The sequence below is a fragment of the Eschscholzia californica genome, unplaced genomic scaffold (assembly GCF_041429995.1).
Source record: "Eschscholzia californica isolate CP2 unplaced genomic scaffold, dmEscCali1.0.p SCAF_4, whole genome shotgun sequence".
In the NCBI taxonomy this organism is placed as follows: domain Eukaryota; kingdom Viridiplantae; phylum Streptophyta; class Magnoliopsida; order Ranunculales; family Papaveraceae; genus Eschscholzia; species Eschscholzia californica.
In genome coordinates, this window is record NW_028238461.1 from 5,117,344 (window position 1) to 5,133,251 (window position 15,908).

General features: G+C 36.0%; 3 protein-coding genes across 3 annotated transcripts; 2 read left to right on the forward strand and 1 right to left on the reverse strand.

Annotated features, from left to right (window-relative positions):
• The first annotated feature begins 329 nt into the window (after nucleotides 1–329).
• LOC147541893 (10 kDa chaperonin, mitochondrial-like) lies at nucleotides 330–2,264 on the forward strand. Its single transcript, XM_086633622.1, has 3 exons — nucleotides 330–589; nucleotides 788–927; nucleotides 2,033–2,264. Exons 1-3 carry the CDS (start codon nucleotides 485–487, stop codon nucleotides 2,079–2,081), a joined length of 294 nt encoding a protein of 97 aa, XP_086489748.1. The 5' UTR covers nucleotides 330–484; the 3' UTR covers nucleotides 2,082–2,264.
• A 597-nt stretch (nucleotides 2,265–2,861) lies between these two features.
• On the forward strand, nucleotides 2,862–10,630 carry LOC147541894 (serine/threonine-protein phosphatase PP2A-2 catalytic subunit-like). The gene is made up of 11 exons (XM_086633621.1): nucleotides 2,862–3,388; nucleotides 4,173–4,229; nucleotides 5,266–5,349; nucleotides 6,293–6,364; nucleotides 6,928–6,999; nucleotides 7,414–7,454; nucleotides 8,706–8,772; nucleotides 9,463–9,654; nucleotides 9,751–9,840; nucleotides 9,939–10,046; nucleotides 10,186–10,630. Exons 1-11 carry the CDS (start codon nucleotides 3,302–3,304, stop codon nucleotides 10,249–10,251), a joined length of 936 nt encoding a protein of 311 aa, XP_086489747.1. The 5' UTR covers nucleotides 2,862–3,301; the 3' UTR covers nucleotides 10,252–10,630.
• Nucleotides 10,631–12,101: 1,471 nt separating this feature from the next.
• On the reverse strand, nucleotides 12,102–14,945 carry LOC147541895 (G2/mitotic-specific cyclin S13-7-like). Its single transcript, XM_086633620.1, has 8 exons — nucleotides 14,571–14,945; nucleotides 13,914–14,119; nucleotides 13,593–13,814; nucleotides 13,382–13,507; nucleotides 13,050–13,298; nucleotides 12,806–12,964; nucleotides 12,519–12,697; nucleotides 12,102–12,395 (listed from the first exon to the last, which is right to left on the reverse strand). The coding sequence occupies exons 1-8, from the start codon at nucleotides 14,605–14,607 to the stop codon at nucleotides 12,260–12,262; spliced, it is 1,314 nt and encodes a 437-aa protein (XP_086489746.1). The 5' UTR covers nucleotides 14,608–14,945; the 3' UTR covers nucleotides 12,102–12,259.
• Between the last annotated feature and the right edge of the window lie 963 nt (nucleotides 14,946–15,908).

Here is a 15,908-nt window from a genome sequence, read left to right on the forward strand (position 1 = left end):
TCGGCGAAGGAAACCCCTTCGCCGGAGTGTTTCGAGGGAGAGAAAGAAAGAAAATGAGAACAGGAGAGGAAGAGAGAGGAAGAAGAGAGAGAATTTTTATTTTTATGTTTGAAGGTTGCCGACCGAAAAATTGGCCGATAGCGCGACTTTCGCTGGTGAAGATGATGAGGTGGCAGATAGATGTGATGAGATGGAGGAGAAAGAGGTGATGACTAGTTAACGGACTTATAAAGGTTAGGCATGAAGCTAGTCATAAAGTTGGGGGTTATTTGGTAAATAACCCAAGTTAAAATGGTGTCTATATAAAATTACCCAACTGTGAAGCTCAAATACAAAAAAAGCCCATTAATATAATAGGGCAGTGTTAAACCCTACCATCGAGAAGCTTCTGATCATTTTAACTTCTCCTTAAACCCCTTGCCCTCCCACGTCGAGAAGGATCTGATCATCTACTTTCTCTCTCTAGAATTCTCTGTAGAAATCAATGGCGAAGCGCTTGATTCCTTCTTTGAATCGCATTTTGGTGGAGAAAATCGTTCCTCCGTCCCGAACCACTGCTGGAATCTTACTTCCAGAAAAAACGAACAAGGTAACAAATTTCTATCAATGTTTTTCTTTCTAAGTATTGATATAATCATTTCCTTGAATCACTTGATTTCGGAATTCTCAGTGTTTTTACCTTTCCTGATCTAAGTATTTGCTTTTGTATGATGTTGATTTTGTATTCTGATACTGTAGTTTTGGGTCTTTTAGGGTTTTTTTTATACTTATTTGATCATTTTTGTAGTTGAACTCTGGAAAAGTTGTTGCTGTTGGTCCTGGTGCTCGTGATAGAGATGGCAAGTTTATTACGGTTAGTGTAAAAGAAGGAGAGACAGTTCTTTTACCCGAATATGGGGGAACTGAAGTTAAGCTTGGTGAAAAAGAGTAAGCACTTTGATTTCTTTTCAATATCATTTTGCTTTTTTTGTCTTATCTTTCTAGTTATAACCCATGTAATAGATTAGCTTTTTGTCGAGTTTTTCGAAGTTGAATTTCAATTTTTATCAATGATTAGATACAATCAATGGTTCTAATTTTATGAAGAACTTGTATATTATTCAATGGTAGTACTAGTACAAGTATATGTAGTCCATAAATAGGGTAAATCAAATCCACAAGTAATCACATAAGCACTACTAGACTGGCATAGTTTCTTTATGGAAGTCTGGCATGATTTATCTGATACCCCAGTTATGTAGTTCAGCTATATATGATCTTCTGCAAGAACAAGAAAGGTTTTGAGTTATTGAAGCTATTCACTTGAAATGCTTTTATGCTCATTGCCCTACAATCCTTCTGTAGACATTGTGTCTTCTATTTTTTATCTGATGTGGACTGAGTCAACCCTTTTAAGCCTTCTTGAAGACTCAAACAACATATTTAGCTCGAAGTTGAAGTGATATGTAAAATGATAGAAATAAACCCTCCATGGTATTCTAGGTTTAGCTTAGATATTTGTCAGAGGCTTCATCCTTTTTGTTGCTTAGTTTTGGCAACCAGACACTACTAAATTGAGTAATTGACCCAATGACACCAACGTAATATGGTACATTTGACAAAGCTTGTTGTAGTTTTACATTGTATGTTTGCACTGTTTTCTTCTCTTAAGATACCATTTATTGTGAACAATGTAAAGTAAAACGTTTTCCCGCCTCATAGCAAGTTGCATTAAGAAAAGCAAAACACAGCATTTAGGTGTATGCCTCTATAAGCAAAATACCCACACTGATATTTTTAGATGAAAAAGATGATACCGTATCTTTTTGTTAGAACACTTGAGTTTTATTTGGATGTTAGAACTATTTGTTGAATGGACATTCATAAACTTATACGATGCTTGTGAGTTTATATTTTCTGTAGATGCGTACACCTCGAGGTGAAAGATACTGTCTTGCCTTGTGATGTACCTTGAGGCGTATGCATCTACTGAAATTATTGTGATATTGAATCCTGATCAAGATAATGAATTTTCTTCTTGGATTTTTTCCAGGTATCATCTCTATAGAGACGAAGACATTCTTGGAACGCTGCACGACTGATACAATATTGGTATATGGCATGATCCCTAACAGGGAAGAAACTCGGAGAGCATTTATGTTTAGGAAAATATTGTGGCAGAACAATTATGTTTTATTTTGATATTCGAACTATCTGTTGAGTGAACATTCATAAGACCTTCAGTGGAAAAACATTCTTGGATTATAAAGATTCTCCTTGGCTGATGTGTGGTTGTAGTTTATTGATGTCTTTTGAACCCTAGTTTGTATATGTTTGAGCAAATAATTTGATGGGTAGAGATACAATACTTTTTTTTGGGGTTAGGAGTCTTTGTGTTGGTGAAAGCCAGGTAGACCAAAGCTACTACTCGGAAAGTGGTGAACTTTTCATCCAAAGAAATTATGTTACGTTCTCTTTTGAGGTGAAACTGATATAGCTTGAATTTGTATTTCTACTGTGAGCATGTCTAAATTACCATTCCAGCTTTTCCCTAACTATGGTGTGAGTTAATGATTACTCGTAACAACTTGTTGCAGCTGGGTCGAGATACTAGATAGGTTTGCGTTTTGAGAAGAATGAGGTGATTCTTGTGTGTTTTGTCTTTCGACTCAACCATTGAATTGTGGATTAAAGTTCTGGCAAGCAAGAGCGGTGCGGGGAACCCAAAACTCTCAAAGTCGGATTGAACTCACGATGTGGGGAGTTTTGGACTAACGAGCCAATCACCCAAAGCTCTCAAAGTGGCCGGAGCCTAGCCCCCAACGTACTCACAAGAGTCTTGAATACCTTTCACTTTTTTTAGACGAAATTTATTAAAAATTGGTTGGTCGATAATAATTTTTTTTTTTTTGGGAGATCAATAATAGAATCTTGGGAGTATGTGGGTTAGGAATATAAACAACGGATCAACGGGATCTTGAGGACTTGAGTGTTAGGCTTGTTCTTGTTTAATCGGGCAGCTGCCGTGCTTACTACATCTTTGATGTATCAAGGTCATTGTAATGACTTTCCTAGGTGGAATTCAAATTCCAAAAAAACAAAAGGAAAAAAAAACAAGTACAATCCACCAGATAGTATTATACTATCCTTTTGGAACACCAATCAAGAAAGACGTGTTCAATAACGAACGAGGGGTCTCTTTCTCTCTAGATTTCCCCACCAAAAAACCCACCTTTCTCTCTCTCTCTCTCCACCGAGAGACGGAGACGACAAAAATTAGGGTTAGGGTTTTACTGATTTTTGTTTGATTAAACAAGCATAGATGGATTCAGTTCCTTCCAACTCCCATGGCAATCTCGACGAACAGATTGCTCAGCTTATGCAGTGCAAACCCTTGTCTGAGCCTGAGGTTCGTATTTTCTCCTCATTTCTCTTCACACACTCTCTCTCTCGCTCTTCTCGTAGTTTTGAATCTGATTAGTGGTTGTTTCATCAAACGATCGCCTTCCAGATTTTTGTTCACTGAAGTTTGAGATACTCCGATTAAGATCATTAACTTATGGATCGGCTTTGGTTAATCACAACTTTTCTCATGTTCGTAGTGATCTTTGAGTTTAGCTTTTGTTTACTTGTTCCACCGGTGGATAAATGTGATTTTGCCCTAGTTTTCTAAACTTTTTATCCTGATCGTTTTCTTCCATACCTTGATTGTATTAGGTAATTTAGGTTTAGGGTCAGGTCCCAAGATAGTGGTTTGATCAAAAGGAAATACATTTTTTTTGGTTGGTATGACAGATCGTCTCCAGAATTTGGTTATTTTGGGTTGTGTTCTGTACTTATGTTGAGATTGTGCAACTAGTATAATATATTTAGGAGCTTTCATGATAGATACAAGGATTGGACGTATTACTCTTGAATCAAGAAATCAATCAGAGAACTGTATTTCTCTAAACCTGTAATGTTTTAATGGAAAATGTTCGAATATTTCACGGCTGCTGAGATTGAGTCGTAATTGTAGAATCTAGAGAGGTTGCCGATTCATAGTGGTTGAAGCTGTTGGCATTCAAACAGACTTTGGCTTAGAAAATTTATTTTAACTAGTTTCCTATTCGTGTTCTCTACTAATAAATGCGTTCTGTAATTTCTGAGAGTGATATTAAGCTTTCAATAGTCTATATTATTTCCTGATGTAGGTCAGGGGATTATGTGAGAAGGCTAAGGAGATCTTGATGGAGGAGAGCAATGTGCAGGTGTGGCTCTTTGTTTTCTCATCTCTCTTATAGGGTAGTAAATCTTTTGATTCTTTCCCCATAAAATGTTAATTTGTTGTTCTATCTTCTCGCTACATATCTCAGGTTAATAAGAAATGTTTTAACTATTAATTCTCTTTGAGCTAGAACCAGTAATTGTTGGACTCAGAGATGACAATGTTTTACCTTTAGAGTTTAGACTAATAATAAAAAACACACAACTTGGGGGTTATTAGGTTTCTGCAATTTTGTTCTCTATCTATATCAACAAATCCAACAAATAAAGTTGGAAAAAACTGTTGAAATAACAAGCTAGTTCTGCACTTCTGCCTTGTCCAGGATTTAGCATAAGAAATGTCCCGAAATAAGATGTTTTCATCGTGGTTGATGCATGATTCATTAGATACCGACATACCGTATATTATATGAAGAAGGTTAACCTTGTTTAGTTTGTTGTGTTATTGTTTCCGTCGGTTTTGGTGGTAGTATATATTATAAGTTGCCTTTTGGGAGTGATGGATCGCTGTAGTTGTTGAAGTTCCACCTAATTTCTCATGGTTTATGTATGAGGACATTGAGGAGATGTCCGCATCTACTTATCATCGATTTTTTTAAGCATGATATCTTGATTGGTAATGACCCAATTCATGAACCCTAGTTCTTATTGTGTCGGCCCAAATCCTCGCTTCATTGATCTAGAATATTCTATTTTAGGCTTATTTATTTCTTCATATTTTGGATTGTGTGAAGTCTCTTTCTTTGCTACGGTTAGTGAAAACAGTTGCTTTGTACTATACATGTGTAGGAAGTTCTTACGTGGATGAAATTTAATTGGCTAAACTTGTTTGTACTAATACCCTTAGTGGATGGATATATTATAGACATAGTCTTACGTTTAGATGATCTTTTTTATGTTGGTGCTTCATGCCCATGTTTGTTCTTGCAGTTTGCACATAGATATTCTTCTATCAATCTTTTGTATGCACCATGCCAAATCATAAAAGTTCACACATCTAATTATTTTTACGTTCTACAGCCTGTAAAAAGCCCTGTTACAATCTGTGGTGATATTCATGGGCAGTTTCATGATCTCGCAGAACTTTTTCGAATTGGGGGAAAGGTATTTGTTCTGTCTGTATCTGTATATCTTTTATGTTTTGTCTATGCATTTACTATCAACCTCGACACATATGCACTCAGAAATAGCCTTTTATAAATGTAATCACGGAGAAGTTTCCTTTCTTAAGTGGTCTATATTTCTACAAATTTGCCTTTCGTTTGTTTTTGTTTTCTTAATTTACTAATCACTAGGCATAACCTGTGCCTTTGGCACGGACCATTTCGTTAGATATTAGAGTCTGAACAGGTAAACTAAGAAGTGTATTTTAAAGGCTTCTTTTTATTCATAAATTGTACAATGTGAACTTACAACGTGAATCAATTACAAGAGTTGAATTGAACACAATATTAAACGAAAGACTCATAACATCATTCAAATTTAGACGCCAAAAATAGTTAGAAAGTACAAAGTAGCGGGAATCCAAAACCAGTTTTACAGAGAGAGGGGGAATGAAATTTACAGAGAAAATATCTGGGAAGGGTTTGGTTTATGGATAGAGGAAAGAGGATATGTAAGATTGGTTTATTTAGGAGAAATGACTTAGTATCAATACATACATTCAAAGTTTCAAAAAAAAATCAATGTATAGAAGAGATTAATGTAATAATGGATCTAATTGATTTCGCGCCCATGATGTGTACAATATATATTTTTTCTTGCATTTCAATTTTGTAAAATTGGTTCAGTTTCCGAAATAAGGTGGAAGTTGGTGTATTTTTATTCAGCATAAATGCTCACATAAAATAAAAGTACCATTTCCAGGACTATTTAATGTTTAAGTCTTTTTAGAAGTTTTTTTTTTAATAATTTTGTTTATTTGATCTTCTCATGTAAGTAGTAGTGTATGAAATTTACATAAATCTTACCTTTTTTCTGTTTATGCTTTCATTATTGTTTGATGTTAAGCTTGGAATCTTATGGTCTCTCTGTTTTTCATCGGTAGTGCCCAGATACAAATTACCTGTTTATGGGAGATTACGTTGATCGTGGGTATTACTCTGTCGAAACTGTAACGGTAAGTCCAACTAGATTATGGATGTGTGTGGTAATAAAATATCATGTGATTAACTGTTTATAGTTTAAGAAACAACTTCATCTTTTCGCAATGATTGGGCACTGATGCTTTTTTTTATTTGTGCCATTTTAGGGTGTTTTTGCTAGTAGGTAATAATGCTTGCTAATTTGTTTTGTTTGGACAAATGGATTCTTATTCGCTGAACATATGGTTTCTCTGCTGATGATTACTGGGAAGGTGCAATTAGACTTTCCTTTTAGCTAGTAATTGACAATTGACAGTGGAATGCATAATATCGATTTTTGTTTGAGCCTACAATAATGAAATAACTGATGCATTTCGATATTTTTTTTTGCATACATGGTTGGCTGAAACATAACAAAAATTTAATATTTTTGGCATTTCAACTTTTTAATTCTTTAAAAGCTTTGTGGAAAAAAAAACATACAACAGTGTTGTGAAAGGTCTTGGAAGATGCTTGTGCATTGTCAGTTTGTTTTGACCTCTGATATAGTGATTTGATATTATTGCTACTAATGGTATCAACTTCATTGTTTGTACAGCTGCTGGTAGCTTTGAAAGTGCGTTACCATCAAAGAATTACTATTCTTAGAGGGAATCATGAAAGTCGTCAGGTATTTTCTTTCAACTGATTAAGATTAGACTGCTTGTTGGGTTTTGAATAGTCTGTTCGTAGAGGTAGATGCGAAGGTACAAAAGCTGTGCAGTCTGTCTCAGCTAAGGTGGCCGAGAATCTCGGGTCTCGTCTCGGCTCTCTCCCTAGACGAGACTCGGCTGAGCCACCGAGTTAGGTGATAATCTGTGTTTCTCTTGTAAAAGGAATTTGTGTTTTCTGTAGGTGATATATTGGGGAATATCATCTAGTAACATATATACAACTATAATATAATAGTCTGTATCTTCTTGTAAAACTTCATAAATCAATATATTTATTCGAAGTATCAAAATAAAGTATTCTTCCATTTTGTTTGGAACTAAATATTTATTTGACGGGCCATGCTAAATACTTGTTCACCATTACTTCGCAGATTACACAAGTTTATGGGTTTTATGACGAATGCCTACGGAAGTGAGTTTTCTTGCTCTCATGTTAATGTCAATGGGGATTTCAGTACAAAACTACTTATAGTTTCTTCTCTTCACCTAATTAGAGTGTTAGCTACTTTATCTGGGGGGTTGTATGTTGTTAATAGTTAGTCCTTGGTGCTCTTTGTACAGCAATATACATAACATATTAACATGTTTATTGTCTTCGCCACAAAGTCACATCCCTTAGCATGAGGTTGTGGCCATCTTATTAGTTGTTCTCGTGTTCAGAACTAGTTCATTTGCTTAGACCCAGTTTCACTTCGGTAATTTTGGAAGATTTGAGTGTTTGACGGTGATGTGGACAACTTCGGGTCCACTTGCTGATTAGTTAGGAAGATTTTTTTTTTCTAACGTTTTTATGGTTTATTTATTTTGATTAGTTATTTTCCGTTGTGAGCAGTTATTTGCTTTTGAATATAGTTATTTGCTTATTATGTGTGAGAGACACGTGTAACAAATGTAATTATAGGTAATCAATCATGTTCTAATCTATACATACTGATGTAATCTGCAAAAAAGTTTACGAGGGAAAAAAACTTAGTCAATCAAGGTTGACTGAGGGGGCATATTTATTTTTCTAGCCCAAAAATTCACTCAGATTGTTTTTGACCCCTAATCTTCATCTTCACCTGTCCACCACCACAGACCACACCACCATTTCCTACCACTGGCCACCTCACACTATCTCTTTCTCTCGCTATGTCTCGGTCCACATCAGACGAATTATGGCTCTTTTTTCGTGTGTTGTTTCTGCAGTCTCCAACATTTGAGACGTTGGATTGAATGTTTGTTTGCGTAGAATTGGGTATGAAAGTTTGTTTTGTGATGAATGCAGTGGCTATTTGGAACGCACTATCTTTTTCGCATATATAAAAATTACCAGTTGGTTGTTCTGTCTGTGTTAATAATATGTTATGCTGGTGTGAACGTCACGTGCTAATAAAAAATTACTTTATCTGCTGGTTTTATTTGAATGAGTTCATTTTCTTCCAAATGTGTAGGTTTCTGATGGAATAAATGTGTAAGCTTCCCATTTTCTTGGCTTTTAGTTTTTATTGCAAAATATATAATTAATTCTGATGGAGTAGGTTATACTCTCTGGTGATTATATTATATTTGGTACCATGAGAATGGTATTGTTTGGATTTGTGTCTTAACAACTTAACATTATGGCTGTATGACCTCTTTCCTACTTAAAACTAGAATCTGACGCTTTGCTGCTTATTTGTAGGTATGGCAATGCTAATGTTTGGAAGATCTTCACAGATCTTTTTGACTATTTTCCATTAACAGCCTTGGTGAGTACTACTACAATTATCTTTGTTCTACTGTCTTACGCGTAACCTTGCTTATTCCTTAATTCTAATATGGTATCATGAGTGGTCTATTGATGTCTTCTGAAAGTTTCCGCATGGGATTTTCTTCTTGTGTTAGTTTACATCTATATGACACCTGTTTTAATGTCTAAGGCTCATGTTCAGAAGTTCTTTGTTATTTATTAGAGGACCCGTTCATTAAGAGTTTGTTCTGATGGAGTAATATATTTATGTGAAAGTAGTATTTTCAGGTGTAGTATTCCCTTCAGATGCTCACTGTAAAGAATAGAAATCCTTACATATTAAATGGATTTTTTGAGGGCATTAGTCTATTGAGGAAACTTACATGTTACTGATATTGTCAAGTTGTACAATTTACATTTAGTCAATACATCCCACTTGCTGTTTTCATTGAAATTGTCGTTTTCATGTCTGATAATATGTTTACAAGTTAATTTCCATTTTCATGATAAACATGTAAAATATGATAAACCCGAGTCAGATTCCGATTCAGATCTAGAAAAGTCAAGCACCTATAAAACTTAATGATCTTAGTTTTTTTTTTCCAGAAAATATATATATGAATTTATTTTCACTGCTTCCTAACTGTAAACATTGGCAGCATACTTGCATTAGAAATTCTAAAACCTTTTGTTCTCGATCCTTCTAAAGGTTGAATCAGAAATATTTTGCCTGCATGGTGGACTGTCCCCATCTATTGAGACCCTTGACAATATACGGAACTTTGATCGTGTTCAAGAAGTTCCTCATGAAGGTCCTATGTGTGACCTTCTATGGTCTGATCCTGATGATCGATGTGGTTGGGGTATATCGCCCCGTGGAGCTGGATATACTTTTGGTCAAGTAAAATTCTCCCTATTCAACTTCTCTTCTTTCATTGACTTATCTTTTTCTTTTACATCCTATCTAAATTGCTTATATTTTTTCTCGGTATCACAGGACATATCTGAGCAATTTAACCATACCAACAGTCTAAAGCTCATAGCCCGAGCTCATCAACTAGTCATGGAGGGATACAACTGGGGACATGTAACGATGCATTCCAACATTTCTTGAAAGATTCTTTCGCTTGTTTTTGACTTTTTTGATAGGAAGTATAAGGTTTGGATTTGAATTGGTTGTTACAGGAGCAAAAGGTGGTAACCATATTTAGTGCACCCAACTATTGTTACCGTTGTGGAAACATGGCATCCATATTGGAAGTTGATGACTGCAGAGGGCACACATTTATTCAGGTCTCTCTTTCTTACTCGTTTTATATAATATATATATGTCTATACATGTGTCGAAACACGCACACGGGTGTGTTGGTTGGGTTATATAATATGCCGAAGCTGACTCTTGGACGGATATGGTTTGGTTGTTCTTGTGAAGTTTGAACCAGCTCCAAGGAGAGGAGAGCCTGACGTGACTCGAAGAACTCCTGATTATTTCCTTTAATCTAGCTGTATACGAGTTAGGGCGTTGCTTATGCGGAGGCAAATATCTTAATCTCACTAGATGGTTGACTGTTTAACAGCAGTGAAGTAGTCCAGAATTCTTTCCAGAGCTGTGTATTGGATCAATCTTCTATGTTTTCACTTGATGGAGAGGCGAAACTCCAGAAGAATATGTAATATAAAATATGACTGAGGGAAAGCTCTATAATGCCGAGTTTCTTGATACGCTCAAAAAGAATATGTAACGTTTACCACCCAAACATCTGTTATTGTTTTTCCTCTTTTTTGTTTTATGTTCTTAAGTTATTTATGGGATTTGTAGAGGGATATAAGGAGATTCTTGTTTATTCTTATTTATTTCAGAGCGTCTGTTTAGCCTTCTTCTCAGTGTTTGATTTAATTCTGATAGTGCATTTTGTTATTGTTTGTTCTTCGAAAATTATTGAGAACGAAAAATGAAATTTTTTTTGGGAGTGGCAAAGGCTAAACAACTCACCATTTTAGGGCACTAGTTAGATTTTACAAACCTTGTTCTCGTACCGCATTTGTCTCATTTAAGTAAAGGGAAGCGTTAAGTTGCCAAGGAAAAAAACTGAAATAAATTCCAAAATGTCTTTATATTTAGTTGTTCTTTGATTTGTGTGAGTAGTGAAAAATGACTTTCAAGTTCTTTACCAGTGTTGGATGTTGAAGCTGAAAAGAAGTTAGCTTCGGGATCGAGGGTAAGTTTTCATCAAGACATTTTCGACCAATATCAACAGGTCTCACCCAACAGTTATGTCACATGATCCATACACATAATGAATGTTCATATATCTGACCGAGTATACTCATAAGCCCGAGTCGACAATGTATGTTCCAGCTGATATGGTCGTTAATGCAACCTTGGCAGCCATGGTAAAGCACGGGTCAATCGGAAAGCCAGGAATAAATATCTACCAAATTGCATCATCTTATGTAAACCCTCTAGTGTGAAAATCTTGCTAGCTCTTTCAAGCCTTCAGCTCATTCACCTTCATGAACTCGAGAGGAAGACCTATAAATGTTCTCAAAATGAAGCTCTTTAGTTCTGTGTGATTATTCTTCTCACATTTGGAAAGACACAGTTCAACATAACGGAAGAGTTCTTGCTCTTGTTGCATCCCAAGGAAAATAGTCAAGGAGACTTAATGTTATATGCAAGAAATCAGCTGAACAATGGACGTAATTGGCTAAATTATATATGAGCCATACGCTATCGACGAATTTGAAACGTGAATGTGAATTTCAATGAGAAAAACAACTCAAGTGCCTTTTACATGATCTAAACATCCAAATCACTGAAAAATGTTATTCGTTATGAATCAGTTTTTATAATACAAACATACATAAGTTGATGGAGAAGGAAAGAAGGAGCCTTGGGTTTGGTTCTGCAAACATAGATTGGAAGCGTTACTACATCCACATTCCTGGTCTCAGGAAGTATGTCATGAAGGGAGGATGATCTTGCCTGTAAGATATAAGGGTTTAGCTTTTAGACACTTCTCTTCTTTGCCTACTTCGTCTCGAATACCCGTTCAAGATGAGCATCTCCATTCCTTGCCTCAGAACAGATGCTGTGTCGGCCGTGCACTTATACCAGGAAAAGGTTCTTTCATGAGGAATTATCCTTCTAGGTCCCTTAGTCTACATGGGCATTTTTTCTCGTCGTCTAAATCTGACTTGATTGGCTTGTCTGGGGATCTTATTTGACTGACTTGTCACAAAGAATGAAGCCTATTTTTCATATTGTTTTTGAAAGATCGGTCGTAGTTATTAGCAACCAAAACTGTTATAGCAAGTTCATATAGAAATATGCTACAAGAACATGAATGAAGAAAATCTCAAACTTTGTTGACTCTGCATTATAATAAGCAAAAGCCCTTTGTTTTCGGACTCAACAAGTACACAATAAAGCAAATCAAAACAGCCTAAAGAAAAGGCTTTTCTCACTACTCTGTTTCTACCAAACATTAGATTTACATATGGAATCAAGCCAACAGATTTTTGGCTGGGGAAAGTAAAGCAACAGCAGAGTGCTCAGAGCTCGAATATTTCCGGTGCACAACCCTCAACTTATGTTCTGCAGCGCCACAATGAAAGCTCACCAATAGCTTTGCACAATCTCTGTCAAAGAGAAATACGATACGGGTCAATAAGATTATACCTTCATCAAATTACACTTCTCTTCACATGTAAAGAGTCGAGGAATTGGTACCAGAAGAAGAAAGTTGAAACCAGAAATTTTACCTTAGCTGTGATTCGGAAAAGCCCGTGTGAAGCTTAAGGGTTTCGTTCCAGTGGGGTTCCTTGTTCAGTGTGCATCTTGCTGCATAGACTGCAGAAGCAGCCAACATCGATGGACGGTACTTTATCATATCGTATTGCATTATGCCTAGCTCGGCCAAGAAATAGACCAAATTCTCCATCTATATTTTAAGCAAATCAAGAATCAGAAACAAATTAAGAATTGATATATCTATAAACAGAAACAAATTAAGAGTTGATAAATCAAGAATCAGAAGCATTAGTTTTACCTCCTTATCTGCCATGGAAGCCTTGATGAAACGCACCAAGAACACATAAGGAGTAGGTACAGTTAAAGTCCATCCAAGCTGGCCTAAGATTGATTTTTCCATGACTAGTATATGTTCTCGGCTATATGCCCGATCCGAAATACAGACGAAGTCATTTACCTATAACAATTCCGACCCAGATTGCAGTTAGTCCTTCGATCTTTAAGTAATATACCAAAACTAAGAAATTAGATGATATTTTTACCTCTGGTGCCCAAATTTCTTCATATTTGCTAGCTATGAGCATGGAACTAATGCCTAGTAACTGCAACTCTCTCCTTTGAATTACATTCATCGACAAGTATCGATCAACTATGTATATTGTAAGATAAAGGGTTTCCTGGGTAAGTTCAAATTTGTTGTGAACTTCGATTAACCAATCTACCAAAATCATCCTCATTTTCTCTGTAATATGTGTCTGGGTGGCCATGTAGTCATGAACTTGACTTGAACTCTGCATATAAAAGACATGTATATATGTAAACTTGAACAATGATAACATGAACCCTAAAAACCCTATATAAATAAATATATTACCTCTGCTAGTTTGTAGAAGCTATATAAATCTTCGACATACTCCACAGCCGCCAATTGGTTATCCGCGTCTGCGCCGTCGATGTCAACAATGGGGTCCTTGGGTTTGCTGGTTATACCACAAGCAACCTAAGTAATCCAAGATAAACAAGAAAGACCCATTAATTGTCAATAATCCAAGGAAGTAATCCAGAATGATTGAGAGAAATCAGACCTTGCTTCTAGCACTTAGAACTGAACTATAGGTCTGAACTTTCTTCCTTGATGATCTATGGCTTTTGGGTTTCTCATTTCTAATCTCTTCTTCTTCCTTGTCGGGGCTGATTTCGATTATCTCTGGTTTCGATTTGGCTACAACTGTAACCTTCTTGGGTACTGCCTTTGGTACTACTCTTTTTGCAACAACAGCTCCATCAGAAATTACAGGAACTTGTTTCTGTTAGAAAAAAGATAACAAAATGAATTTGATCAGATGAAATTTAGGGGGGAAAAAGTTGGGTTTTTTTTGTTTGTTTGGGATTATTCAAGTTTTTACCTTGTGATTTTCTGCTCCATTAGCTTGTGCATTGGCAAGTAACTGTGCACAAAAACCCCTAGTGATGGGTCGATTAATCGGTACTGGTTTCCCGTCTACACCAGGAATAGTGACTAAATTCCCAATATCTCCAAGGGCTGTTCTGTTCTTTCTTTGAGCTCCTTGTGCCCCAGCTTTTGGCTTGGCTATACCAGGTGCTGCCACATCTGAAATGTTCCACCAAAACCCAGAAAAGAATTTCTATCTTGATCTTAAACCCCCAAGATGCAAAATCGAAAAGGACCCAGAAGAGATCATTCAATCAAAGATAAATAAAAAACCAATACACTTTAAGAGACCCAATTAACCCTAATATCAGAAGGGGAAATCAAGATCTCTGTTTGTGAAATAATCAAACTAAATACCCAAGAACAATTTAACAAATGGAGATTACATAGAAGAAAGAACTCGGGTAAGGATCAAGATCGATAAAAAAAACTGGAAGGGTTGATATTCAGTGAAGAATCTAAAAGATTAAAAGGAAAAAAAAAAAGATATTTAAGTTCTTCAACAAAGAAACACCCACCAAACAAAATCAACATAAAAAGAAATAAAGATCATCAAAGAAACATAATGATGGGTTTTAGGGTTTTGATTGAAAACAAGAAGAAATTTTACCTCTTTGACTCTGTGGAACGATTTGTCTTGTTGCCATTTCCTCTTCTTAATGAATCTGTATAAGAAAAACACCTTCTACGATGATCAGAACTACTGGATCTCCTTAACCCTTCTTGCGATCTTCTCCCTCTCTCTCTCTCTCTCTCTCTCTCTCTAAAAACTTGACCTTCTTTACTCTCTAATGGAAGCGGTGAGGAGCAAAAACAATGACGGAGCTAGGCCTTTTGAAACAAGGGAAGAGACGCATCTCTACAACGGTCTTCTCTGTACTTTAAAACTGACCGTAAGATCTCATCTGATCGAACGGTTAAGAAGGGCAACCTATAATTGGATGGAGTTTTAAAATTCCTAGCCGTTGTAAAACCTAAAGCTGTCCTAAGCCCGAGGGTTTTGATGTACAGTATAAGATCTGTAATAGTCCAGGGCCTCCAGAGCCCAAGCCCGTTATCAAAGTAGCCCAAAATCCATATTTAAGTACCCAGGCCATTCATGATGGCCTATAGGTTGGCTTTTATATTGGAAATTTGGAACACGACCTGGATGGAGGAGGTTTGGCGGCTCGGACGCGTCTCGGCCAGGACTTAGAACCACGTCTCAGATTTTGTAACAGTTATACAAGCATGAATGGTTTATTTGACAAATGTCTATGAAGTCTATTGCTCGTGATATTGATTTTTTTATTCTAATATATTTTTACAGGCATCTCATAGAATTAAGTATTAGGCGGTATTTTTAATGATTTGTTGCTGATCATTTCTGATGTTTATTTGAATAGATATGATCTTCAGAAAAATGTAATGATTTGAATGCTTACTTTAGTGTTGGGAATATATATGATAGTTGATGCGTTCCTTAGAATCATACATTGTCGTAGAACACATTATGATACATTCCTAGACTCGCCCAATTTACTTCATCTATAGTTAAATTTATTTTATTCGTTTATCTTTTATTTATCAACTTAACATCGTTCATCTCTAAGTGTTAGTTCTTTTCTTAAATGTTTTTGTTTATGCCTACCTATCCGTGTGGATCAACTACGAAGTTACCTATACTTAAATTATTTTGCTACCTACATTTTGGTGAACGTTGTTAAGTTGGCAGAGTAATGTACCATCACATTATGCAACATCCTTCAAATTTGATTTTCGCAATATATAAACTTATAAAGGTAGGGGTTTCCAGCGATGGTTGTCTCTGACACTAATGGGAGTTTTATCTAACATAAAAATCATACAACAAGAGAATTTCGCATTTGCCCGTTTCTTCTTCCATAACTGTTTGATCCTCAATTAACAATTTCGCATTTGCCCGTTTCTTCTTCCATAACTGTTTGAC

Excerpts from the sequence above, each read along its gene's own strand:
- LOC147541893 (XM_086633622.1), top strand. The coding sequence starts at position 485 with ATGGCGAAGCGCTTGATTCCTTCTTTGAATCGCATTTTGGTGGAGAAA. Across the intron at positions 590-787 it reads TTCCAGAAAAAACGAACAAG|TTGAACTCTGGAAAAGTTGT; the intron begins GTAACAAATTTC and ends TCATTTTTGTAG. Across the intron at positions 928-2,032 it reads GTTAAGCTTGGTGAAAAAGA|GTATCATCTCTATAGAGACG; the intron begins GTAAGCACTTTG and ends GATTTTTTCCAG.
- LOC147541895 (XM_086633620.1), bottom strand. The coding sequence starts at position 14,607 with ATGGCAACAAGACAAATCGTTCCACAGAGTCAAAGAG. Across the intron at positions 13,299-13,381 it reads GCTTCTACAAACTAGCAGAG|AGTTCAAGTCAAGTTCATGA; the intron begins GTAATATATTTA and ends TTTTATATGCAG. Across the intron at positions 12,965-13,049 it reads AAGAAATTTGGGCACCAGAG|GTAAATGACTTCGTCTGTAT; the intron begins GTAAAAATATCA and ends GAATTGTTATAG.
- LOC147541894 (XM_086633621.1), top strand. The coding sequence starts at position 3,302 with ATGGATTCAGTTCCTTCCAACTCCCATGGCAATCTCGACGAACAGATT. Across the intron at positions 5,350-6,292 it reads TTTTTCGAATTGGGGGAAAG|TGCCCAGATACAAATTACCT; the intron begins GTATTTGTTCTG and ends TTTCATCGGTAG. Across the intron at positions 6,365-6,927 it reads ACTCTGTCGAAACTGTAACG|CTGCTGGTAGCTTTGAAAGT; the intron begins GTAAGTCCAACT and ends TTGTTTGTACAG.